This window comes from Acanthochromis polyacanthus, chromosome 8, assembly GCF_021347895.1.
Source record: "Acanthochromis polyacanthus isolate Apoly-LR-REF ecotype Palm Island chromosome 8, KAUST_Apoly_ChrSc, whole genome shotgun sequence".
In the NCBI taxonomy this organism is placed as follows: domain Eukaryota; kingdom Metazoa; phylum Chordata; class Actinopteri; family Pomacentridae; genus Acanthochromis; species Acanthochromis polyacanthus.
In genome coordinates this window covers 24,434,282-24,459,907 of record NC_067120.1, presented here as the reverse complement: position 1 = coordinate 24,459,907, position 25,626 = coordinate 24,434,282, and the positions used below count along the sequence as shown (strand labels likewise).

Here is a 25,626-nt window from a genome sequence, read left to right as displayed (position 1 = left end):
AGCAAAATGGTCATTGCTTTTCTGTCTGTGTAGTGCACTGTGGTAGACTTCTCTTGGTTTCCAGAGATGATTCTATACTTGGCTTTCTATGAACTGAACAAAAATTTGAGAATACTATAAAAGACAAAATAAATCTCTATAGATGATCAAATAATCCCACAAAATGGAAAACATACCCTAAAGCTGATATTATTTGGAACTTTATTGTTATGGCTCCTCCCTCTCCTGCTCGGCTCTCAGCCTAATTAGAGACGGCTGCGAAGGAGCGCAGCTGGCCGTAATCGGCAATCACCGGCAGTTCAAAGCCTGGCTCTCAGCACTACGCCATGCTGGGCCATTGACTGTGATTCCCCGTCAGGATTACACCTCTGTCTGGACTTGTCCACCCTGGATATTCTTCGCCTGCTCCGTCTTCTCCCCCTCTCACCTCGGAACCCCCTTTTGCTCGTCTTCCTTCCTCCGCTCCGGCATCTGCCCCTGGTCTGCCCGCTCCTCGGTCTCTGCCATATCCTTGCCGCCAGCTTCCTCGGTTCAGCTCCCCACCTCGTCTTCCAACTCTCCCTGGACTTTATGTGAGTCACCTTTCCCGTTAGTTTTGGTTCGGCCCCCATGGCAGCCGTGAGCCGTCATCCTTGGTTTCAGTTTCAGTTGCCTGTTCTGTTTGTTTTCTGTGCCTCCCTTACGGAGTGCCTTTTGTTTTATTTTCTGTAAAATAAATTTATTATTGATTCACTTGCCTGCCTGTCGCCTGCTGCTTGGGTTCACCTCGCCTCGCTCTTAACATTTATATGTGTCCATCCATCCATCCATTCTCTATACACCGCTTTATCCTCACTAGGGTCGCAGGGGGTGCTGGAGCCTATCCCAGCTGACTCAGGCGAAGGCGGGGGACACCCTGGACAGGTTGCCAGTCTGTCGCAGGGCTATATATACAGACGAACAATCACACTCACATTCACACCTACGGGCAATTCAGAGTGATCAACTAACCTCAGCATATTTTTGGACTGTGGGAGGAAGCCGGAGTACCCGGAGAAAACCCACGCATGCACAGGGAGAACATGCAAACTCCATGCAGAAAGATCCCAGGCCCTGGGATTTGAACCAGGGATCTTCTTGCTGCAAGGCGAAAGTGCTAACCACTGCAACACTGTGCAGCCCTACTTTATATGTGTGCATTTTCTAATAAGTTTGTCATTGCTTTTAACAAAATAATAATGTTGTTACATCCAGAAAACGGTTTATTCAACAAACCTGCAGACCAGCACATGTACATACACTTTGCGGCTCACGCACACACACCAGACTGCTTTATGGCTGATGTCATGCTGTCGTGACGCGCCTATAAGCAGTATGCTACATTTACCCCCCCTTTCATAAAGAACAGACAACAGAGGTGTGCCCTGCAGTCAAGGCCTGAACGCAGCCAACCTAACTGGGTGAACCGGGTAGACTACCAGTTCACCCGAATAGCCGTGTGGATTATTCTGCCACCTAGCCGGCTATTCCTACTGTTTCACAAGTCCACCACATAGTCCTTGAGATAGGAAGACCTCTGATGGGCCCGGACAGGACATCGCTCGGGCTGTAGTGGATGAGCAGGTGCACCCGGCTCGGGCTGCTGTGTGTTTGGATGCACAGGCTGTGCCTCAGGGATGTCCCAGTCCATGTCTGTGTGGTGCAAACCCGCTGTAACTGCCTGGTCCATGATGGGTGGTGGTGTCACTCTTCTAAGGCGGCTTGCATGCCACCGCGAGCCATCAGCCAGGCGGAAAGTGGCTGGTCCTAGCTGTGCTGTGATCTGTCGTGGTGTCGACCAGAATGAGAGCAACTTGTGGGATCGACTGGGCCGGCGAATCCAGACCCAATCAGCCACTGCGAGGGCTTGGTGTTTCACTCTACATTTCTTGTCAAAACGCTGCTTCTTGCAGCGTTGCTGCTCCGCCACCCTGGCACTTGGGGAACATGTCATTGCCGAGGTACTCTCTGTTGGGGGCCGTAGGCGATCCAGTGGAAGCTGCAGTTCACGTCCCAGCATCAGGAGAGCTGGGGAACTGCCTGTTGTGGAGTGCGGCGTTGCTCTGTAGTGGAGTAGAGTGCTTTGTAATACAGACGAAAGTGGGAGACCATCCGCTAGGTGTGCTCTGAGCCCATTCTTCAGTGTCTGGTTGAATCTCTTGACACCACCGTTGGCCTGTGGATGGTATAAGGCAGTCTTGATGTGTTTGATCCTCCTCCCCTCCACAAAAGCCGTGAAGTCAGTCGAGATGAACTGTGGCCCGTTATCGGTAGTAATGGCATCCGGCATACCCCAACGGGCGAACAGGGAGGAGAGAAAGTCCGTGACCACTTTGGTGGTAACAGAACCAACGAGGAGGACCTCAGGCCATTTGGAATGGAGGTCGTAAGCCACCAGAAGAAAACGTTGGTGCTGAGGGACACCATGAAGCTCACCGCAGATATCCACCTGTATGTGGTTCCACGGTGTCAGTGGCCACGGCAGAGGCTGCAGGGGCAGAGGCAGGGGGTGGGCCGGTCTTGCCGCTGATGAGGCAAGCTGTACAGTCTTTCACCATTACCTCAATGTCCCTGTTGATGGCCGGCCACCAGACCAAGCTCCTGCAGCGTTGTTTCACCTTGACAACGCCCAGGTGGCCTTCGTGCGCCATGGCCAGGATGCGGGCCCTCAGAGTGTTGGGGATTGCTGTACACAGCCCTCTCGCCACACCGACATCGTTCCAGCAAGAGAGCTCCCCTTTGACCCAGCTGAAGGGCAACAGCTCCTCTGGAACACTAGTGGGCCAGCCCTCTTGGATGAAGGTGCGGAGCTGGGCAAACAGGGGGTCTTAAGCAGATGCTGCTTGTAGTTCCTGCAGGGATATTGCTGGTTGGAGGGGCGCAATGTGAAGTGCCTCCCGTACAGGTACATATGCCAGCGTTCACATGCCCAAATGCAAGCCAGGGCCTCCCTCTCCCCCACCGAATACTTGCGTTCGGCTGGGGTCAGGGACCTCGAGGCAAATGCCACCGGGCGCTCAGTCCCTTGCTGGACTTGGGACAGGACGGCGCTGACTGTGGAGTTGGATGCATCGCAGGTTACGAACGTCGGACTCAGCAGGTCAAAGTGGGCGAGCACTGGTGGGGAGGTGAGCTGAGACTTGAGCTGACTGACGACGGCAGAGCATGCAGGGGTCCACGACCATGGTACGTCTTATTTAAGGAGGGCACGTAGCGGAGCTGTGGTTTCAGAATAGCGGGGCAGGAAACGGAGGTAAAAGGCTTTAATGCCCAGACATGAGGACAACTCAGCCGGACAGGAGGGCTCTGTCAGGCGCAGAATGGCGTCAAAGTTCAAGTGGAGCGGGCTCAGGCCCTCACTGGTCAGGCGGAACCCCACAAACTCGATGACAGGTGCTGCAAAGATGCACTTCTCCCCATTCAGCATGAGGTTGTGGCTGCTAAGCACGTCGAGCACCTTGGACAGGCGTTCATCGTGCGCGGTGGGAGACTCCCCGTGTACCATAATGTCGTCCAAGTACACAACGACGCCGGGAATGCCATCAAAGATGGTGGCCATGATTTTCTGAAAGCAGCTGGGCACTGAGCTGAGGCCGAAGGGCGTGCGAGTGTACCGGAAGACACCCATGTGCGTCACGAAGGCTGGGAGGTTGTGGCTGTCTGGATGTAGGGGAACCTGCAGGTAGCCTTGGCAGAGGTCGAGTTTAGAAAAGACAGAGGAGCCGTGGAACTTAGCAGACAGCTCCTCCACCGTGGGCAGCGGGTATTTGTCTGGGACCACTGCCTTATTTACCTGCCTGAGGTCGACGCAGGGGCGCAAGCCACCTGACTTCTTCTTGGCCACCACCAGATTGAAGATCCGGACAATTTAGAATCACCAATTAACCTCAGCATGTCTTTGGACTGTGGAAGCAAACTGGAAGAAAACCCACACAGGACAGGGAGAACATGCAAACTTGACACAGAAAAATTCCAGGCCAGGATACGGATCAGTTATCTTCTATCTGTGAGGAACACTGCTTCCACCAAAGCAGTACAGTTTAAAAGAAGGAATACAAAGGGTAATGCCGGTAGTTTTTCCATAGTTATTTGTTCCTTCTTCAAACAAAGCAACCAGAAGGTCTTAGTCATGGAAGCACACCTTAGGCCTGAAAGCATGTCAATGTCAAAGAGTTTCATGAGATGGATTCAGAGAGAGGCACGTGTCGTGTTTGTTGTGGGTGAGCTAGACAGCTGTAGATTGGGAATCCACTGCTACAGGTTTTTCAGGCCAAAACCGATGCTGATTATTGATAATCACGAAAGACTGATAACTGATATGTGGAACCAATATACCTTACATGTTCTGAAGGTAATCTGTGGCTGCCTCCTGAGCCACTGTCTGTTAGCATGGTTTCAACCACTGCAAAAATAGCACATTTTCTCATTTGTGGTGACTATTTGTATCTCTTGTGCAGATCATGTCTCTGTTAGTTAGACGTGTCTGACAGAACAGATTGCTGAAGTTAACCTTACTTTAGCGTGGTGTTAGCATTAGCTGCCTGCCCAACAGCAAACCTCTCAATGTTGCTCTGTAAGACTGAGGTGTTTATTGCAACTCCAGGAACATCTGCTACCTCACCTTCCAAACACACCTTCACTCTGAAAATGTGCTTGTCTGTGTCTGTCTATGCACAGCAATTTTCAGTGCTGATTGGCTGCTACTTGTGGCATGTAATCAATCAGATGCGCAGTAGGTGGGACATTGCTGAGATCACATAGTGTAGCCAGCTTATTTGATTTATAGATAAACGGTGAATGAAAATCACAATATTAATAAATGATAATGGAGTTTTGTAGATACTTGAATAAATTTGATTTCGGGAGGCTGCAGATTTTACTTACCTGCTCGAATGATGCTAAGGTGTTATCTATGCACAGATCTTTGAAATGTACAATACCTTTCCTTAGCCTTCCTGAATTACATAATTCTGAACAGCTGATTTCAAAAGATGTTTGGATGCAATGGGCTTTCAAGGGAAAAACTACATTTGCCAGAGGTCTTAAGGAATGTTTATTTGCTGGGCCTCTGATTGATTTAGCTGAAGGAAAAGGAAGTAGGGCTCCAATCAGGACAGTTGGATGGCTGTTTGAGAAAGAACAAAATGAAAGCTAAATGTTGGAATGCTAGTGCTGCAATTCCCTGTACAGTATATGTAAGTAATTTAATTTTCTATGTTCAGGTGCATGTTCATTATGAGTTTACCCTTAGTGGCATAAAAGCATCAAAAGGTCAAAGTTTTTCACCTATTTTTTTCTCATACTGACTTATGGAGATCTTCTGAATCTGTTTTATGTTACTGACAGTCTCTCTCTTCCAGATTTCTCCTGCTGTGGAGCGCCGTCCTCATCATGTACCCAACAACGCTCGCTGTCATTGCTCTCACCTTTTCCAACTACGTGCTGCAGCCCGTTTTTTCAAACTGCGTTCCCCCATACATGGCAACAAGGATGCTGTCTGCCACATGTCTCTGTAAGTGTCTTCACCAAATAGGAGTCTGAGATTCATTTTTAATTTTAATGTGTAGTGCACAGGGTTGGGGATCTTAAATGTGGTCTCCATTGATAGGGAGGCTGTATTAAAACACAAAAAGATCACACGGTGACAAGCTACAACATCTCCACTACTACACTGATGCGGTTCACAGGGTTGAAGCATCTGCCTGCTGACTGCTCCACAGTGTGTTTGCATCATTTATGAAGGGTGACATGCTGTCTTGTGGGTGTTCTGCTGCTCCAGTTGGTGGATGCTGATCTTTCATCTGTGCTACTACTTTCTGCTGGGGAATGTGGTCACATGTGAAACTTCTCTTATGTAACTGCTGACTGAAGTGTTTTGGAAACCTGATAGTAAAAAATGCATTTCATCCCTGGAGGAGGGAAGGGAGCAGGATAGAAAACAGAATGAACTCAAACGTGCTCTGTTAAAACATCTAACAAAATCCAAAATGAGTTGTTCTGAAATTAACATGCACTACCGTTCAAAAGTTTGATGCCACTTGGAAATAACCTTGTTTTTTTTTCAATGAAGATAATGTTAAATGAATCAAAAATACAGTCTAGACATTGTTCATGTGGAGAATGACTATTCTAGCTGGAAACAGCAGATTTTTCCTGGAATATCTGCAAAGGAGTACAGAGGAACATTTCCAGGAACCATCACTCCTGTGTTCGAATGCTACATTGTGTTAGTTAATGGTGTTGAAAAGCTAACTGATCGTTAAAATCCATGTGCAATTATGTTAGCACATGAACAAAAGTGTGAGTTTTCATGGAACACTTGAAATTGTCTGGGTGACTTCAAACTTTTGAGCTGTAGTGTATTTGATAATTTAACACAGTTATTTGAGAAAAATGTTTCTGTCCTTTTTCTTTGAATATGACTAAACAAATTTTCAGTCTCCCAGATTTTTATTTTTTTAATTGTAAGAGAAGATGCTTTTACTAGTACACTTTTGAGATATTTTACTTTACAGCATGTCATTTATTCAATATTTTGGATATGGCTATACCATTTTGTTTTCTAGCTCAAAGTCTGATGTGATGAGTTAGCAGCGCTTCTTTTTTCATATGCTTGAAATGAAATTGTTTGTATAAGACTGACAGTGTATAGCTGGTCTGAAAGACTATGCTAAAAAGCAGGCTAAAAAGTGTGCTTTCATAGACAGGGACAAAGTGCAGTGAACAGTACAATTGTAGATTATGGCACACACTTTTGGACAGTCTCTTCTTGAAGGCATTAGTGGTGGTAGAGTTGGTTGTTCACTCAAAAAGTCATGCAAGTAATTGTCAAAATAATGAGAACAACTCATTACTACAAATCCAGCTGCTGTGCACTTGTCGGGACTTATCCGTCCAAAATGATACAAGGAACAGTTGATGAAATTGTGGGGGTGTTTCTGAGTCCCATCAATTCCCGCCACCCTCTACCTATTTTGGTTTAGGTGATTCGGTATCCGTACATAACGTACACATGCATAATACATGCATGTGCAAGGTCTTTTTTTTGTGTGTGGATACATCTATATTAAATTGCCAAATTCTATGTTGCAATGATTTTTGGTAATCAATAACTAATGAACAAATGCTGCCTTTCTAAAGAAAAATGCTGCATTTCTGACAATGGTATATGGGGCAATGAACAACCTTGGTGAACTACTGCACTCTCTCAGTGCTCTTCTTGTTAGTAAAGCTCTGCTTCTCTTAGTTACTGTTACTGTCAAGCTTTTCTGGTATACAGTTTATATAGTGGCAGTTAAACTCTCAAAATTGTGTGTAAAGCAAGGCTAGACTAAAGCAGGTTCATAGTTTGTGGCCAGTGCAATAATACTTTAACACAGCCACCATTGGTACTGCAACCTCCTGATGCTCATCAAGACATCCATCCATCCATTCTCTATACACCGCTTTATCCTCACTAAGGTCGCGGGGGGTGCTGGAGCCTATCCTAGCTGACTCGGGCGAATCAAGACAGGAGGTGTCAAAAACTACAACACACTGAATTTTCAAACAATTTAATAAATTCTTGGTTAGTTACAAATGACAGATACAGATAATTGACAAATTAAAAGAAAGGCTTGAACCCCTGACCACTACAGTGAGGTGAGCCAGTGGTTTTGTTATGCTGTGTGGGGCATTTTGCTGCCATGGTTTCGTCCTCTTAGAGTAAAGAGTCACAGTGAATCAATACACAGTAGTTCTGAGTGATCACCTCTATCTTATCATGACACATTTCTGTCCTGATGGGAACGTTTCTTCCAGGATGGCAGTGCTCCCATAAGCAGGGCATAAAGGGTCACTGAATGGTTTAATGAGTAGGAAAATGATGTGAATCATATGTATCGCCTTCACTGCAAAATTAGGGGAAATCTCCAGCAACCTGATCATTGGTGGTTGTTGCCACAGAAGCCAGATTTATAACCCTGTTATATTGCGAAATACCAAGAGATTTACCTAGCACTGATAGGCTTAATCAGTTGTGTGTGTGCTATGGTCAGGCCCAGAGGAAAATTTTACTGCTCAAAGCTTGCTCTTCTACTGCTCAGGAGACAAATTTGAGATTCTCATGTCAGCCTCATTTTAGTTTCTATTTTGTCTAAAATGTTTCTCATATGTTTCTCCTAAAATTCACTAGGAGAAATAGGTGAGACAGGATAATTAGAGGGAGTCATACTTGAGACTTGTGGGAGATACCTTGCTAATCTCAACACAGTGTTTTTAATGGCTCCTTTATTTCTCCTCTGGAAAAGAAAATGAACAATAGTGGAGCTCCTACGGAGCAATATGTGAGACTCGCTCACTCGCACCTCCACATGAGCATGACAGACTTGGAATCGAACCACAACCTTCCGGGTGTGAGACAGCCACGCTACCCACTGAGCTATGCCACCCTATGCATATATTAATCTGCACACACACACATTACAAATGCTGCAACAAATAAGAAGTTGCCAGGATACAGCCTAAACATCTTGAGGCACTTATAATAATATATGGTGACTTCAATCATGTCACCCTCTCCTCCCACTCGACTGGATTTATCATTCTAAACAACACGGATCATCCACTCATAATATCGTGATGGGCCTCTCTCTGGACTGCAGGACGGAAAGATATAGAAGATCTTTGTACCCACAGCGATCAGGCTTTATAATTCTATAGCAAATAACAGATGAGCTGACAGACAAATGAATTTCCCTTCTGGGATGAATAAAGTAATCTGAATCTTTATTAATTAATTAAAAAAATATATCATGTGGATTAATAAAGTCAACATGATAGATGATTAAAAACAACCAAAACGTTGATCTGAGTCTGAGAATTCAATGAGCGCTTGTGGAGATCTCTTCATTTGTTCTCTCTGAGCTTAGTATGAGATGCATGAACTGAAGCTGGGATGAGAATAGATGGAGTTCTTAGAGAGAGCTCTCTGATTTCTCTGCCTGAGATCACAAAGAGACACAAAAGTTGAGAAACTCTGAGAATTATATGAGAGCTTGTTGAGCTCTCTTCTGAAACTTTAAAGGAGACTAAATTGAGATTTAGTGCATCTTATTGCTCAGGAGAAAAAATGAGACACAGGAGAAATAAGCCTTAGTCTCAGTTTGGTGTCACACAGATCTCAAAGTTGTCTAGGAGAAGTAAATGAAACATTTTTGAGATCTCTTTTTGAATTTTCTTTTCCTCTGGGGGGCATTGCTTGAGACTATAGAGTGGTGATACAAGCAACTGCAAAGGAGCCAAAGTATTTTTATATTAATCATTTTAATGGGAATCAGTTTAATGTACACTACCATTCAAAACTTTAGGGTCACCTAGACTATTTAATGTTTTCCATGAAAACTCACACTTTTAGTCATGTACTAACATAATTGCACAAGGGTTTTCTAATCATCAATTAGCCTTTCAACACCATTAGCTAACACAATGTAGCATTAGAACACAGGAGTGATGGTTGCTGTACCCCTATGTAGATATTCCATTAAAATCAGTTCTTTCCAGTTAGAATAGTCATTTACATTAACAATGTATAGATTGTATTTCTGATTCATTTAATGTTCATTGGAAAAACTGCTTTTCTTTCAAAAATTAAATTATTTCTAAGTGACCCTAAACTTTTGAACGGTACTGTATAGATAATAATTCGAATACTGCATAAGATAATTGGCCATGACGATAATTTACTGACCTGTGCTTAATATGATAGAAATAATAATTTGAAAAAAAATTAACTGATATATTTTTTCAGTTTGGCTTGTGTCTTGTCAACCAAAGTAGAAGGCTGGCGCTTTATGATCAGCATCGCGCTGGGTGAGGTAACTTGGCCTTTAATACTGAGGAGCTGTCATGTCAACTATATTCATGCAGTCTTGAGAGACTGTGTTAGAACGTGTTAGTCACACCAGCATAGTACAGAACAATGAGAGAAATGCAAGGTCAGTTTCATTTTTACCCCTTGTTGCCTCCCATTACTTATTATAGAAAAACTTACTTGTACCAGTAATACGGAGAACAGTCAAATTTTGACATAATATGTTTCAACTTTACAAGAACAAGAATTTGTAAATGAGAATTTAGAGGGATGTGTTTGCAAAAGTAATGATGTCTCAGGTAGCGAGTCTGACTGGAGTTGCTGAAGTTTAAACCTGATAAATCCTATGAACAGGTGGCTGACATTATCCTAAATTCTAAGGTAGCAACTTGCAGGAACACCACCTCAGTGCGATCCTGAATTGGATTTGTTCTCATGTTACTTGTAATCTATAAACAATGCAGTTAGCTAATGACCTGTTCTTTGTCAGTGGAAGTGCTTCATGTTAGATTACAAAGCTGCTAATCCATTTCTTCAGCTCTGTATTTTTGGATGAGGAGAGACTAAATAAAAATATATACCTGTCAAAAGGGTCAAAAGGTGATAAGCTCCACACTGTCCCTCCTCAAAAAACTATGATGATGATGATGGAATCACGCTCAGCAAGACCTGAAGTAACTACAGATATTACCAAGCATCCTGCTGGGTTTTCTGAGCTTTGATGGGATGTGACAACAACAGAGAAATTCATTACTCAAAAATTCACATTTGCATCAAAAAATTATGACTAAAATGATACAGCATTCGGACAGTAACAACAGTCAGTCAATGTTTGGCTTCCTGGTGATACAGGAGGCCAAGCAAATGTCATGGAAGACTTCAGTTGTACATTAGTTTCCGTGAACCTGTCAGGCTGCCTAATTGCTCAGTGTATTGCCTGAGTAGGCCTGTTACCATTAATTCACACAGCCTCTTTGTCTGATTAGTGAGTAAATAACAACTGGCCTGAAATCTTGTTGGTGAGGTGAAACGACAGGACTCTAGCGTGTGATTTCTCACCTCTGACGCCATCATTCACACTTGTTTTTGGGACTGGATCCTGAAACGTGAGCTCTACCCGGCCTCCTTGAAGGGTGGGAGGGGGGACGCAGACGGTTTTGTTTGCCCTTCGCAACGGAAGTGGTTTGTTTTGTGGAGCTGACAGCTTGTCTTTGTGCTGGAGAGCGAGGCCACCATGAGAGAGAGTGGGGCAAAGTCGGTGACAATGATGGACGAGGTGAAACAATCATGCCCTCCCTCACTCGGACGTTTCCCACATTCCTGCCTCCCATGGCAACTGCCTGCTGCCGCCCACTGCCGGCAAGAGCAACAGCATCTCAGAGAAAAGCTGAACCATATACTGCTGCTGACATTGCTGAAGCAGAAGTCCGCCTGTTTGTCCATAATTTGCACTGCTCTCTCAATAGTAACAGCAATGAGGTGATTTCTGGCTCTGGCGGAGTCCAAAAATAACCCTGATGATGCCACATTGTAGTCACGTCATCGTTAATTACCTGTAATAAAGAACAGAGGCCATACTATGAATGAAAAATGTTATTTTGAAATCTCTGAAGTCATCCAATTTTATGTGAGTATAATAATAATTTACTACAAAAAACAACCACTGTTGGTTCAAGATCACTACAATCACAAAGCAAAGTTTACATACACTTGTAAAGACCTTGTTTATCACTGCAATCTTGGGTTTTCAATGACTTCAATAACTCAATTTTCTAACATCTCAATTTTTTATTCTTATTTTTTTTTTATTAGAGATCTTTTGGAAAAATGACGAAGTCTGATGGTTAAACAATATACAGTGCCTATCATAAGTATTCACCCCCTTTGATGTTTTACCCTTTTATTGTTTTCATGAAATGGTCAATGGTCAATAAAATTTAGCTTTTTTAACAAAAAAATTATTGGGAAAAAACTCATTAATGTCAAAGTGAAAACAGATTTCTATAAAGTAATGTTAATGAAAGAATATTATATAAATGAAAATAATTGCTTGCATAATTATTCACCCCCTTCAAGTCAGTATTTAGTAGATGCACCTTTGACTACAATCACAGCAGTGAGTCTGTGTAGATAGGTCTCAATCAGTCTTGCACATCTGCCCACTGCAATTTTGCTCCAGTCTTCTTTGCAAAACTGCTTAAGCTCTGTCAGGTTGCGCGGGTATCGGGCATGAACAACCCTTTTCAAGTCCAGCCACAAATTCTCTATAGGATTGAGGTCTGGGCTTTGACTCGGCCACTCCAGAACATTTACCTGGTTCTTTTTTAACCATTCCTGTGTAGCTTTTGCAGTATGTTTTGGATCATTGTCTTGCTGGAAAATAAATCTTCTCCCAAGACGTAGTTCTCTTGCAGACTGAAAAAGATTGTCCCCCAGGATTTCAGTGTATTTTGCAGCATTTTTTTTGTTTATTTATTTCACAATTTTATTTACATTCATATTATATGTTGTTTTTTAAGTTGTGAAAAATGAACTCCCAAAAAGCTCACGCTTACAGACGGGGGTCCATGTCCACCCTTCCACCAGTTAAGTCTCTTGAAATGAGGAACAGCTTGTCAACACCAAAGTGCACCCAAACACAAAATTAAATATATATACATACACATATTCATATGCACATATACATAAAATATAGAAGCATACATGAAGACAGCGTGTCTTACTTTTCAGCATTCATTCTGCCCTCTATCTTTACAAGCCTTCCAGGTCCAGTTGCTGAGAAACATTCCCACAGCATGCTGCTGCCACCACCATGCTTCACAGTGGGGATGGTGTGTTTTTGGTGATGTGCAGTGTTTGGTTTCCGCCAAACATGACGTCTTGTCTGATGGCCAAAAAGCTCAATTTTGGTCTCATCAGACCAAAGAATCTTCTTCCACTTGACCATGGAGTCTTCCACGTGCTTTTTGGCAAACTCTAGTCGAGATCTAATATGACTTTTCTTCAACAGTGGCTTTCTCATTACCAATCTCTCCTAAAGCTTTGACTGGTGAAGAACCCGGACAGCACTTGCTACATGCACAGTCTCTCCCATCTCAGCAGCTGAAGCTTGTAACTCCTTCAGAGTAGTTGTAGGGGTCTTGGTGGCTCCTCTCACTAGTCTCCTACTTGCACGGTCACTCAGTTTACGAGGGCGGCCTGATCTAGGCAGATTCACACAAGTGCCATATTCCTTCCATTTCTTGATAATTGATTTCACTGAACTCCGGGGGATGTTCAGTGTCTTGGAAATTTTTTTGTAACCATCCCCTGAATTGTACTTCTCAATAACCCTTTCCTTGAGTTGCTTAGAGTGTTCGTCTGACTTCATGGTGTAATGGTAGCCAGGAATACTGATCAACCACTCTCTGAACCCTTCAGACACAGGTGTTTTACAACTCAGTCACTTGAAACACACCCACACCACTCAGGTGATCTTCATTTCACTAATTATGAGACTACTGACAGCAATTTGATGGACCTCTATTGAATTAGACCATTAAATTAAAAAGGGGGCGAATAATTATGCAAACAATTATTTTTATTTATATAATTTTCTTTCATTAACATTACTTTATAGAAATCTGTTTTCATTTGACATTAAAGAGTTTTTTCCAATAAATTTTTTTGTTAAAAAAGCTAAATTTTATTGACCATGATTGATTTATGAAAGGAATAAAAGGGTAAACCATCAAAGGAGGTGAATACTTATGATAGGCACTGCACATACAACAATGCTAATATTTGGTTAATATTTTTAGGTTATGTCCCTTGGCCATCCATATCTCATTAAGGCACTCTTGGTAGCCATCCATTAATTGTAGCCTGATTTAACCATTTTTTTATGATTTCTAATGTGTCTTCGAGGTCATGCTGGAATGCCCAACTGCATCCATGATCCAACCTTCTGGCTGATGATTTTAGGTTTTTCTGAACAATGTGGAGGTAATCCTCCTTCTTCATTATTCAACTTACTTTGCGCAAAGCACCACTTCTACTGGCAGCATAACAGCTCCAGAGCATAACGCTACCTCCACCATGCTTGGTGGGACGCTTGGTGTTCTTGGGGTTAAAGATCTCAGATTTAGATTCAGAAATCTTTATTTGTTCCCAGGGGGCAATTAAAAGGCACGTACAGCAGATTGTACAATGACGTAAGAAAAAAATGAGAACTGCTTCACAAATTTATGTGCCATCCTTTCGCGGGGGCCATGCCAATCTTTTCTGTATCATCCATTCTCTATACACCGCTTTATCCTCACTGGGGTCGTGGGGGTGCTGGAGCCTATCCCAGCCGACTCGGGCGAAGGCAGGGGACACCCTGGACAGGTCGCCAGCCTGTTGCAGGGCTATATATACAGACAAACAATCACTCGCCCATTCATACGGGCAAATTAGAGTCACCAATTAACCTCAGCATATTTTTGGACTGTGGGAGGAAGCCGGAGTACTGGAGAAAACCCACGCATGCACAGGGAGAACATGCAAACTCCATGCAGAAAAACCCCAGGCCCACCCTGGGATTTGAACTGGGGATCTTCTTGCTGCAAGGCAAAAGTACTAACCACTACACTACTGTACAGCCCCCATAGTGCTGGTCAATCTGGCCAAATAGCTCAATTTTTGTTTCAGTGTATGACTTCTTCAGAAGACCCTTTGTTTGTCAATGTATCACAAACGGAGAACAGGGCACAGCGTGGTGAGTCAGTGTTTTCACCGAGTCGACCTCCAGCCACGAGGCCCAGATAGTATTATATGTTTGTGAGTGTTTTGTTTTTTTGGTCAAGGAGGAAGGACACGTGAACTGAGTTGCAGGCTTACCTTAATTACAGATAATAAAGATCTCACCTTTATTGATACTTTATTAGCCATAATTATTGATTGATCAGTCAGTGTGCTGGGCATGCTTTTGGTTTAAATGTGTTCTGATGTTGATGTGTTTCCCGCTCAGTGCTTCTGACCTGGGTGAACTGCTCCAGCGTTCGCATGGCCACCAGAATCCAGGACATCTTCACTGTGGGGAAACTGATGGCTTTGGGCCTCATCATTGTAGTTGGTCTGGTCCAGATCTTTAATGGTAAATCTCTAAACCTGTCCCCTGAAGCATTACTGCTCCATCAATTTAAAATACAAATAATAATAATCCTAAAATTTTAAAAAGATTAAAAAAAAGGTCTTGTTTCTCTTTCAGGGCACTATGAGGCGTTGACACCTCAGGTGGCCTTTTCACTGGACAGGATGCCTTCAGTTGGACAGATTGCTCTGGCCTTCCTGCAGGCGTCGTTTGCCTTCAGCGGCTGGAACTTCCTTAACTATGTCACGGAGGAGGTGGTTGAACCCAGACGGTGAATATTTACAAAACTCATCACCTTCCCAGATCTCAGCTCGTCTCTATTTTTTTCTGCTTGTTTGTTTCCATTTCTGGGTTTTAGAGGTGCAATTCTTGTCTAAATGAAAGCTGAAAGCCATAGTTTGACAATTTGAAAAATATGTTCAGAAAATTATTTACTGGACTTTTCTTTAGTAGGAAAGGTAGCTTCACAGAGTCCCTGCTGGTTGTCTGACAACTACTCAAAGTAAAAAAAAAAAAGTCTAAAAGACAGTCTGCCACTTATATGTCCCCTGTAAAACAACACATGATCATTTGTTTTTTTGTTGTTGTTTTTTTTTTGTTTTTTTTACAACATTTTAACAAATAAGATGAGGTCAAGCCATTCCTTTAATAACTGAAGCTTTTTCCTATACATTGACCTTTCTGGTGAGTGGTGTTCCATGTTGATCATTATTATCAGATTTGAATTTTTTGAAGTTTATAATATCATATTTAGAATATGTAAATCTATACATTATAATCTGGAGGGACTTAGACTTTTTCAACATAAACACCCTGTAGTTTAATCATTTCTCTTCAGTTTTTTAACGAGCACAGGAGTCTGGTGTAAAATAAGCAAATTTTATTTTCACCTTAGTTTCTTCTTGCATCTTTTGAACAGAGAAAATTCTTAGCTGTGCTAATCACACCTATAGTTAGGGTCTTTCTACACTAACTGTCGCCCACAGCTTCGACTGTTTCTGATGGTCAACTCACCTGCTTCCTGATGAAAAGCAACTCAACATGAATATGTGATGTTGAAGTTAAATGAAAACCAGTCTTTCTTCTTTAACGTCTTTTGCCTGTGATCAGCTTTAGTGCATGTCTATTTGATGTTTGGTTTTGACTGTATTATTTGTGCATGGTGTGTGGCGTGGCTCAGGAATCTACCCCGTGCCATCTACATCTCCATTCCATTGGTGACCTTTGTGTACACGCTCACCAACATCGCCTACTTCTCCTCTATGTCACCTGAGGAGCTGCTGTCATCCAATGCCGTGGCTGTAGTGAGTAATGTGGTGAAACAAAGACTGGTGGCAAAAGTGTGCTTTCACATTTTTGCAATTACCACATCACAAAAAAGTCCTAGATCAGGAACATGGCAAGTTTTTAATAGGGGCCACCACACTACTGTGCCGCTCTTGTAATCAACATGGACATCCCTTTATGGCCACAGTTGACCATCTTCCAATGGATACATGATAATGCACTATGTCAGAAAGTCTAAATTTGCTCAAACTGCTTTCCAGTGGATTTGAATTTCAGCTTAACTGTACTTGGAGCTTAGTGACTCCTCAGTAACAGCATTTGCTAACAGTAAGTCAGCAAATAAACTGCTAGTGGAGCTACCAGTAGCAGCATATATAGATCTAGCATGCTGACATAAATCTAGTTATTGCTTTATTCTGTGTTTGGCATTTTTCAATTTTGACCTGTTGGTGGTGCTAGATGAAAAGTCTGGGACATATCTTCTTGAGTCCCATCTCTGCACAATTTCATATTAATGTACACTACTGCTCAAAAGTTTGGGATCACCCAGACAATTTTGTGTTTTTCATGAAGACTCACACATTTATTCATGTGCTAACATAATTGCACAAGGGTTTTCTCATCATCAATTAGCCTTTCAAGACAATTTAGCTTAGAACACAGGAATGATGGTTACTGGAAGTGTTCCTCTGTACCCCTATGTAGATATTTCATTAAAAGTCAACCATTTCCATCTAGAATAGTCATTTATCACATTAACAATGTCTAGACTGGATTTATGATTAATTTAATGTTATCTTTAAAAAAAATGCTTTTATTTAAAAAATAATGAGATTTCTAAGTGACCCCAGAATTTTCATCAGTATTATATAAATAGTTCAGGACATCTTGATGTAGAATTGCTTGTTGGACCATTTTCATGGAACATGAGGTATAGATACATATGCCATCTTTCAAAGCACAAATCAGCCCCCCATAATTCAGGTTGAATATTTAATTCAGGTCTGAACACGTCATTGATTCTCTTTGCTGTTCTACTGTTCAGACATTCGGTGAGAAGCTGCTTGGAATGTTCTCTGTAATCATGCCGATCTCTGTGGCTCTGTCTACCTTTGGAGGAATCAACGGCTACCTGTTCACTTCTTCCAGGTGAGCACGCTGCCTGTTTCTGCGTACTCTGACAGCTGATACTGGTCAAACACAGCTGCTGATGGTATGTCCGGTCTTTCTGTTTACAGGTTGTGTTTCTCAGGAGCCAGAGAAGGTCACCTGCCCAGCCTGCTGGCTATGATCCACTATAAGAACTGTACTCCCATCCCTGCCCTCCTGGTCTGCGTATGTAAAGTCTTTGATTGAAATCAGGTCAAATTTCGATTTTTATGTTTATATATAGTATGTATGTTGCTGATTTATATGTAAAATCACAGTTTCAAAACGGCATTTAGCATAGCATTACCATAAAGCACGATAACTCAAATGAGACATATTTTAAATGAAATGGTCGAAATCATAGCAAGTGGCCCTGGATCCTATACTTTCATAATACCACTCAGAAGCTGTTTTTGCTTTTGTAGAAGAGCTGCTATAATTATCATTTTCTGACTAGAACCAGTCTATTACAAAGTTCCGGGACAGAGAAGGCTATAGACCCGGTAAACCCAGAAGTGGAAGATGTGGATGAGGTTCACCCTGAGATGATCGAAGCTCTGGACACTGGTGGGGCAGTCTTGGCAGACATGTGTCTTCAGTTTCAAAAAGGGAGATTCAAGGGTGTGCTTCAGTTATCAGGGTGTCACACTATTTAGCCTCCCCAGGAAAGTTTATTCCTCAGATTGATGAAAAACAATGTGGATTTTGTCTTTACTGTGGATCAATGGACTAGCTCTTTATCCTTGTGGAGCAGCTAAGTGTGTGGAGGAGGCAAGATGAAAGTGATGAAAGTAATAGTAATACGTAAGTAGCAGTAATAAAACCCTAAGTGACTAAATGTAGAGACAACATTATCAATGTACAGTGTTCAATTCATCTTCTTGGTGAGTGCATACAAGTCACTAACATGGCCATCTTCCTGATTACTACCATCCATCCCATGTGGTGGTATTGGGACACTAGTCTCTCCCTTCTGAGATTACAGAAGTAACATCACAACAACATGATCACGGTCATTTTATCGTGCTTGGCAAATCTCCTACATGGCCACAAAAAACTTTCTGCCATAATTTCATCAGGCTGAATAGCACTAACCATGAGCTGTAAATGAACTTTGATCATCGTAGTTCTCCCTTGATATTGATCACATTGTCATACCTTGCTGTGGTTTACAGTGTGCTGCCACTATTGTTATACTCTGCATCGGAGAAACACACAACCTGATCAACTACGTCTCCTTCATCAACTACCTGTCATACGGCGTCACCATTGCAGGTCTGCTGTACTACCGCTGGAAGAAACCCAACCTGTACCGACCCATCAAGGTACAACGAACAAACTAAGTGTCAGAAGTTATCCATCATCCTGGGGCGCCCGTATAGCTCATTGGGTTAAGCAGGTGACCCATGTACAGGGGCTGGTCTCTGATGCAGCGGCCTAGGATCGATTCCTGCCTGCGGCCCTTTGCTGCATGTCTTCTCCCCATTTCCTGTCACTCTTCACTGTGACTATCACAATAAAAAGGCAATAAATAAATAATTAGAAGTTATCTGTCATCCCATTTACCTTATTATTAACTGTTCGCATTTCTAATCTATGAGTGAAAATTATGAACTAGTCAGCACATATTTGTCTTGATTCTTCTTCAGGTGAACCTTCTGGTTCCTGTGTGTTATCTGATGTTCTGGGCGCTGCTGCTGGGATTCAGTCTTTACTCAGAGCCTGTGGTTTGTGGTGTTGGCCTAGTAATCATGCTTACCGGTGTGCCTGTCTACTTCCTTGGTGTCCATTGGAAAGAAAAACCAAAGTGCATTTACAACTTTATTGGTAAGTTTCTAAAGAATGGTTGGTGGAAGTATTTTTTTTGTATTATTCCTTGTCTAACTTTGCTGATATTTGACTTCTGACTTGTCTTTCTGCAGAGAGGGCGACATACGTGGGCCAGAGATTGTGTTTTGTGGTCTTTCCTCAGATTGACCCCATTGAGATTGCTAATCCTTCAGAATGGACTGACCGGTCATCAGGCAGGAGCAGCTTGTCTGCCAATTCTTAAAACTCTTCTCTGAATATATGAAGATCTTTTTTCTCCTGTTTTTATTCTGTCATTCTGTAAGTCCAGACAACTGTTCCTGCTATTGGAGCTTCCTGTCTGACCTTTGACCCTGCAAGACTCTTTTTTTTTTTTTCCTGCAGTAAAGTGGAAATGCCTGCTGTTCTGTGTGGGCTGCTTTCACTTCTCTACTAAGTCTTCAAGTCCACCAACCTAATGCCAACAGTGTCATGTTGTGAAAAAGACCTTTATTCTCCTTTTGAATCTACTTGTTCGTTCTTCTGTAACATGACAGAACAGTGACAAACTGACAACGCATGGTAATTCCTTCTGAATGTTGTTGTTTTATTGTGCCTGAAAAGCTTTTCACACCAAGTCCATAACAGATTTATCGCCACTCTTCTGAAAACAGCAAGGAAAATGCACATTATAGTACACCTGATGCAAATACTGAAGAAACCTCAAAGCACACATGTTGTCTTGTGCAGAGTCAACCACAAATTCTACAGTCCTGTTTTTACTTTTTTTCTGCCTGACTGCTTTTAGTATCATTTATCCTTTTTTCCACCTACAGTATGTGTTTTTGAAGTTTCACCCAGAGCAAATCCTACTGGAACAAGGGGTAGAGACACGCTTTCAGATGTGAGGATCCATAAAAATTACAAATGTGCACCATCATCATTAAGAGTCACAGTGATAACTTTGGGTTCTGTGAGAAAATGTAATTTCAAATCACACTGGCAGTTAACAATATTGATCAGAGTTTTTATATCAAAAAATTGTTAACACAAATTGATGGTTTCAACTGAAATGGAAGGAAAGGAAAATGTGTGAAGGATTAGGATTTTCTGAAATTGCGGCAACGATTGAATGAATTTCCAAGTAATTTGTTGCAGACTTTAATATCCACCTCCAGATAAATCCCAATAACTTCAGTAACTTCAGTAACTTTATATCTAGCACCACCATAGTGTCATTTTTTTTCCCTTTTCCCCATATTTTCATCCTTAATTTCACCTTTGTGTTTAATGCTAATTAGAAAATGTAAGATGGCAAATATGGTTGATAAAAGTTAAAAGTTTGGGGTCACTTTGAAATTTCCTTATTTTGAAAAAAAAGCTGCTTTTCTATGAAGACAACATTAAATTAATCACAAATCCAGTCTAGAAATTGTTAATGTGGTAAATGGCCACTCTAGCTAGAAACAGCTGATTTTTAATGGAATATCTACATAGCGGTACAGAGGCCCATTTCCAGCAACCATCACTCCTGTGTTCTAATGCTACATTTTGTTAGCTAATGGTGTTGAAAGACTAATTGATGATGAGAAAACCCTTGTGCAATTGTGTTAGCACATGAATGAAAGTGTGAGTTTTCGTGGAAAACATGAAATTGCCTGAATGACCCCAAACTTTTGAGCAGTAGTGTATGTCTGTTAAACATGTTAAGACATTGCCCTTGTCAGTGTGAACATTGTTTTCATGCTGATATTGGCTTTTTTACATTTAGTGGCAATCTTTTGCACACACTATTTCAACCAGCTCAAGACCTTCGACACAATGACTACATGGCATGAACGATAAAAAAGAAGGACTAGTAAATGCAATGTATGCCCATATCTGTTAGGTTTTCTGACATTTATGAGATCTGTTAGCTGATGTAAGGTGTCCATATTTTTATTGCTTTGTAGTTGTAATCATAAGTTTAAGGTTGACGTAAACAAACAAGATGGAAATTCAGAGCATCTCAATATGAGATGAGCACTGCAATGATGTCACCAGCCTAATGGATGAGGGCCATGGCCACAGCCGGTCAACTAGTCAGAAATGGTTATATCAGAAGTCAGGCAGGAGGGACCAAACAATATCGACATGTTTAGATTACAGCTACAAAGATATATATATATTTTTTTAAATATTCTTTGGAGGGGTCGGTGGGGGAAGAAACATCAGTTTTTCAAACACTATTTCTTTCAGTTTTTTTTAAACTTAAGGCATCATTTGTGAAAAGTTTAAAGCTGTAATTAATGACTGTGAAAAGTTGATAAATCTCTTACTAATGCCTTACTGTTATAAGCCAACTATTTCTAAAAGTTTTACATTGCAAAGCTGTTAAATCCTCTTCAAGCATGACACTTCTCCAACGCCAGCAGGGAGAATCTCCAAGTCATCATGACTGTAGTTATGCATTTTCAAAAGCAGTCATTTTCAAGCCCGATTTTCTACAAACTGGCAGTCACAAAATTTTGTTGTCAGTCATTGCTTTTAACTGCTTTCCAAAGCATTAGTAAGTGGTTTATTAATTAGCAGTAGAGCCATAAATTACAGCTGATAAACAGTTAATATATACTAGTGTGCAAGACATTCTAGACATGAATGTGTTCATGTAAAAATAGCTATGTAGTGTAAATTTCAGACTTGGTGTGAAAAGTTCTTGACTGGGAAAAAATTATATTCAAATTTGGTTTATTAACTGATTTATTATATTAGATTTTAATATATTTTGCAGGTGTGTTTGCTGTGTGTTTTACATTTGATCATTTGCATGCGCTTTGGTCTTCCTTTCTCTGTTCCCTTGGTATTCAGAATATAAATAGCTGTACACAAACCACATGGTGCACGAATCACCATCCCATTCAAGAGACCAAGGTTTAACTTATTAATCTATTCCTAAACAAGTAGTTGTATTCACTTTATCTGCTACTCTCAGCCCAACACCATGGTTTGGTGGCATGAAATGATTTTGTGATGTATACTGTGGTTGTAACCACACATAGAAATACTTACAAATCCTTGCAGCCTTCATAATTTTGTTTTTACAAAGAGTCTAACATAATGTGGCACCTTGTGCTGTGTATGTTAAATCATGCTAATGCAGTAAGCAAATGAGACACAATTGGTTTTTTTCACCAAAAGTACTCATTTCAGTAGCACTTGTTTCTGTAAGGACTGAATCTCTGTGATCCGGTGCTCAAGTTGACCCTATAAAGTTACAGGGCCAAATTGTACAAAGTCAACTGTCTGTAACCTTTGCCTGTTTGGTCACTTATTGTATGATTTCATATAGTGGATATACAGCTCGCTGCACAGTGGATTTGTGGTTAACACCTTCTCCTTACAGCTAGAAGATCCGGGGTTCGCGTCCTCACCTTCCTGGGATCTTTCTGCATGGAGTTTGCATGTTCTCCCCATAAATGTGTGGGTTTTTCCGGGTACTCCGCCTTCTTCCCACAGTCCAAAACTGGTGACCTATCCAGGGTGTTCGTTGCCTTTGCCCCAAGTCAGCCACAACTTTAATGAGGATTAGGCGGTGTATAGATAATGGATGGATATACAACTTAACATCAGCCTTTTTAGACCTTTAATATCATTATTCCATACCTGCCCAGTTAAATGACAACTGAACACTCTCTAACTTGCAAAAATAAATTTATTTGCAACATTTCAGTGCAGGATCTTCATCAAGCAAATGGTTTGGTGCAAAGCGATCTTAAATAGGGAATGCCTGTGGCTTAATTTTCCACATAGAATAGATATCAAAGCCATATACAAAATAAGGCTTATGAATATATCTCAAAATTGTTTGCATAGAGTGAGTAAATTCTTGGATGCGAATGCATAAAACCCTCAATGGCCAAAACTGCAACGCCTGATGAAGGTCTAGCACAAAACGTCAGAAATAAATGTATTGTTGCAGATTAGACAGTGTGTGTGGGAGTCTTTTTGAAACTTTTGGAAAAGCTCTTCTCTCTCCTATGCACCTGTCTCATGACATAAATGTGCAAAGAGGTGCTGGAGGATACATCACTATGCACAGTACAATAATCAGTGGTAGTTTTTTTTTTTTAAATGGCCCTTGCATTTTAGTTTAGAAAGAAGCAGTGGGATGTTGACCATATTTGTAAAAACAGCCAATACAGTTAGCCAGTTATAATCCCAAATTACTTTATCCGTATGTCTGTATAAAAAGTTGAGATTACACGCTTAAAATTTAAGACTGTGTTGTTATACATACTGTGTCCCAGTTCCATAGAATATGCTACCTGTACAGTACACAAAATCTACATCCTGCTTTACACTGACTGGATATTAAACAGTATGTGCACCATCAGGCTTTATGTTCAAGAGTAAGCACTTTTGTTTGTTTACATCTGAGAGTAATTCTTCTATTTGCTTTGAATTTTGCCCTGTGGAACATATTAACATTCAGCCTACAGTAGAATCAAATTTCTTTACACAGCATACTGACATTTTAAAGTACTTACTATACACTGCAAACACACTAAATACACACTACATACTGCAAACATGCTTAGAGTTCATATGTCATATGGAACTGGGACCCAGCCTCAGCTACTTAAGACCCAGTTTATAAGTGTTTCCTCTTTGTTGCTCTGGCTTTTGCTTGAATGTGGGAAGAGGTGACTCTGAAACCGCTTTTGTGTTTTGATATTTAATTCATTATTCAAGTATTAATAAATTCCCCCATCCAGACGACCCCTCATTTACACTCTCTCCAGCAGCTGCCTTTTAATTAAAGAAGCATACCATTAAACGCTTTGCATTCTATTTTCAAGCCTTGGGTTTGTACCGAAAGCAGATAATTGAGAAATAGGTCAATTCAGCTGTCATAGGTGCGGCCTCAACTGAACACTGTGATCACTAAGCAGAATGTAAATGCTAATAGAAAATACACCTCTGGTAAGATGTTTAGTCAATCAGGTCATTGGTTATCTAGAAGTGGAAGGTCGAAGAATTCTGATGTTTGGCGTCATTCAAAAATCTCAGAAGTTTTTTTGGTGTGAGGCCAAATAACTTTTGAGAATCTAAAACAAATCATAACTTCTTTTAACTAGCACTTCTAGACATGCTATAATAATTTGCAAAAATGTATTCTGATCTCATCGTTTTACTTATCAAGTCTCATTTCTACTCATATGAGTGTTTTCCAGTTTTTCTGCTGTGTTTTTTGTAACAAAATTATGTAAATCAGTGTAGATGGGGTTAATTCTGTTGTCAGCTAAAATTAAAATGTAAAAAAAACACTTAAAATCCTGTTGTATCCCCTTTCAAGAGGATGGGGAAAATCACAGTACAGGATCTGTGGCAGCTGGGGTCTTCACCTGTCTCACTTTGTCTTGAGATACAGGCGCTATTACCCTGTAAATTTTTTGTAAAGCCTTCAGTGTTTACAATGGGATCATCACATGGAATGTTAACTTGGGTGTGTTTTACAGCACTTTTGTAAAAATGAGTAAATAACTCTAGCAGCACAATAAATCAAGAATGGCTTGGAACAGGACTGGTGGTGTTTGTGCTGATGGATTGGTGTTAGCCCCGGGATCTGAGGCTATTTATTCATTTATTTGGACGGGACAGCACATGTTAATGAATGTACAATCTCATAATAGTTTACTCAAGGTTGCAGTAAATACCCCGGATTTAGCACAAGGCTAAGTTCCATCTGTTGTTCCACACATATTCCCGCTATAGCTCCAATGCTTCCTGAACACTAAAAGTATAGCTCTGGATCCATGCATCTGTCTATCCAATCATGTCTTAAAGCCCACAAAAATAATATGACACAATTTTTCAAAAACACTGTGTATTATTTTAGTGTTTGTACAAATCTGATCTACTTATTCAAGTCAATTTTTTTTTTTTTTTGTCACATCAACGGTGGATTTATCTTTCTACAGCCAACAGAGGGAGTCTATTGATCAACTCAGAGTTGAGGATTAAACTCAGAGTTTGTTAAACCTTTTTTTTTTTTTTTTTAAGAATTAACATCCTTTATTTTCTTTTAAGCAGAAACAACATACAAATGTAAACTTAAAACACATACATTGCCATTGCAATAATCGTACAGTGATAAATGAAACACATAAGAAAAAATAAATAAAAATATAGAGTCTGTCAAGAAGGGGTAATAAAGTTGTATTTTTCTAAAATTCTTAATGTTTTTATCATTTTTTTATTCATTTGTTTTAATTTTGCAATAGTTTTTAAGTAACTTTGGAAATCTGTATTTTCAAATACATAAAAGGAGGGTAATTTCTCAATCCAAATCATTTTATGAATAAAAATTTTTGCTAGTATACAAATCAGGTTAATGATATACATTTCATCACCAGAGAAATTAGGGTTGTCACAGTAGAAT

At 41.0% G+C, this 25,626-nt stretch overlaps 1 protein-coding gene and 1 non-coding gene across 3 annotated transcripts in view; one reads left to right on the top strand and one right to left on the bottom strand.

Annotated features, from left to right (window-relative positions):
- slc7a10b (solute carrier family 7 member 10b) overlaps positions 1-24,768 on the top strand; it is a 30,848-nt gene extending 6,080 nt beyond the window's left edge. For both annotated transcript variants that reach the window (XM_051952237.1, XM_022216586.2), the window contains 9 exons: positions 5,379-5,530; positions 14,859-14,984; positions 15,099-15,252; positions 16,162-16,285; positions 17,314-17,417; positions 17,507-17,603; positions 18,593-18,742; positions 19,067-19,244; positions 19,340-24,768. In XM_051952237.1, coding sequence (XP_051808197.1) covers positions 5,379-5,530; positions 14,859-14,984; positions 15,099-15,252; positions 16,162-16,285; positions 17,314-17,417; positions 17,507-17,603; positions 18,593-18,742; positions 19,067-19,244; positions 19,340-19,470 — 1,216 coding nt within the window. In that variant the 3' untranslated portion in view covers positions 19,471-24,768. The remainder of the gene's footprint in view (positions 1-5,378; positions 5,531-14,858; positions 14,985-15,098; positions 15,253-16,161; positions 16,286-17,313; positions 17,418-17,506; positions 17,604-18,592; positions 18,743-19,066; positions 19,245-19,339) is intronic.
- LOC127535286 (U6 spliceosomal RNA) lies at positions 14,069-14,175 on the bottom strand. Its single transcript, XR_007944134.1, has one exon. It is a non-coding gene; the product is annotated as a U6 spliceosomal RNA (small nuclear RNA).
- Positions 24,769-25,626: the final 858 nt, after the last annotated feature.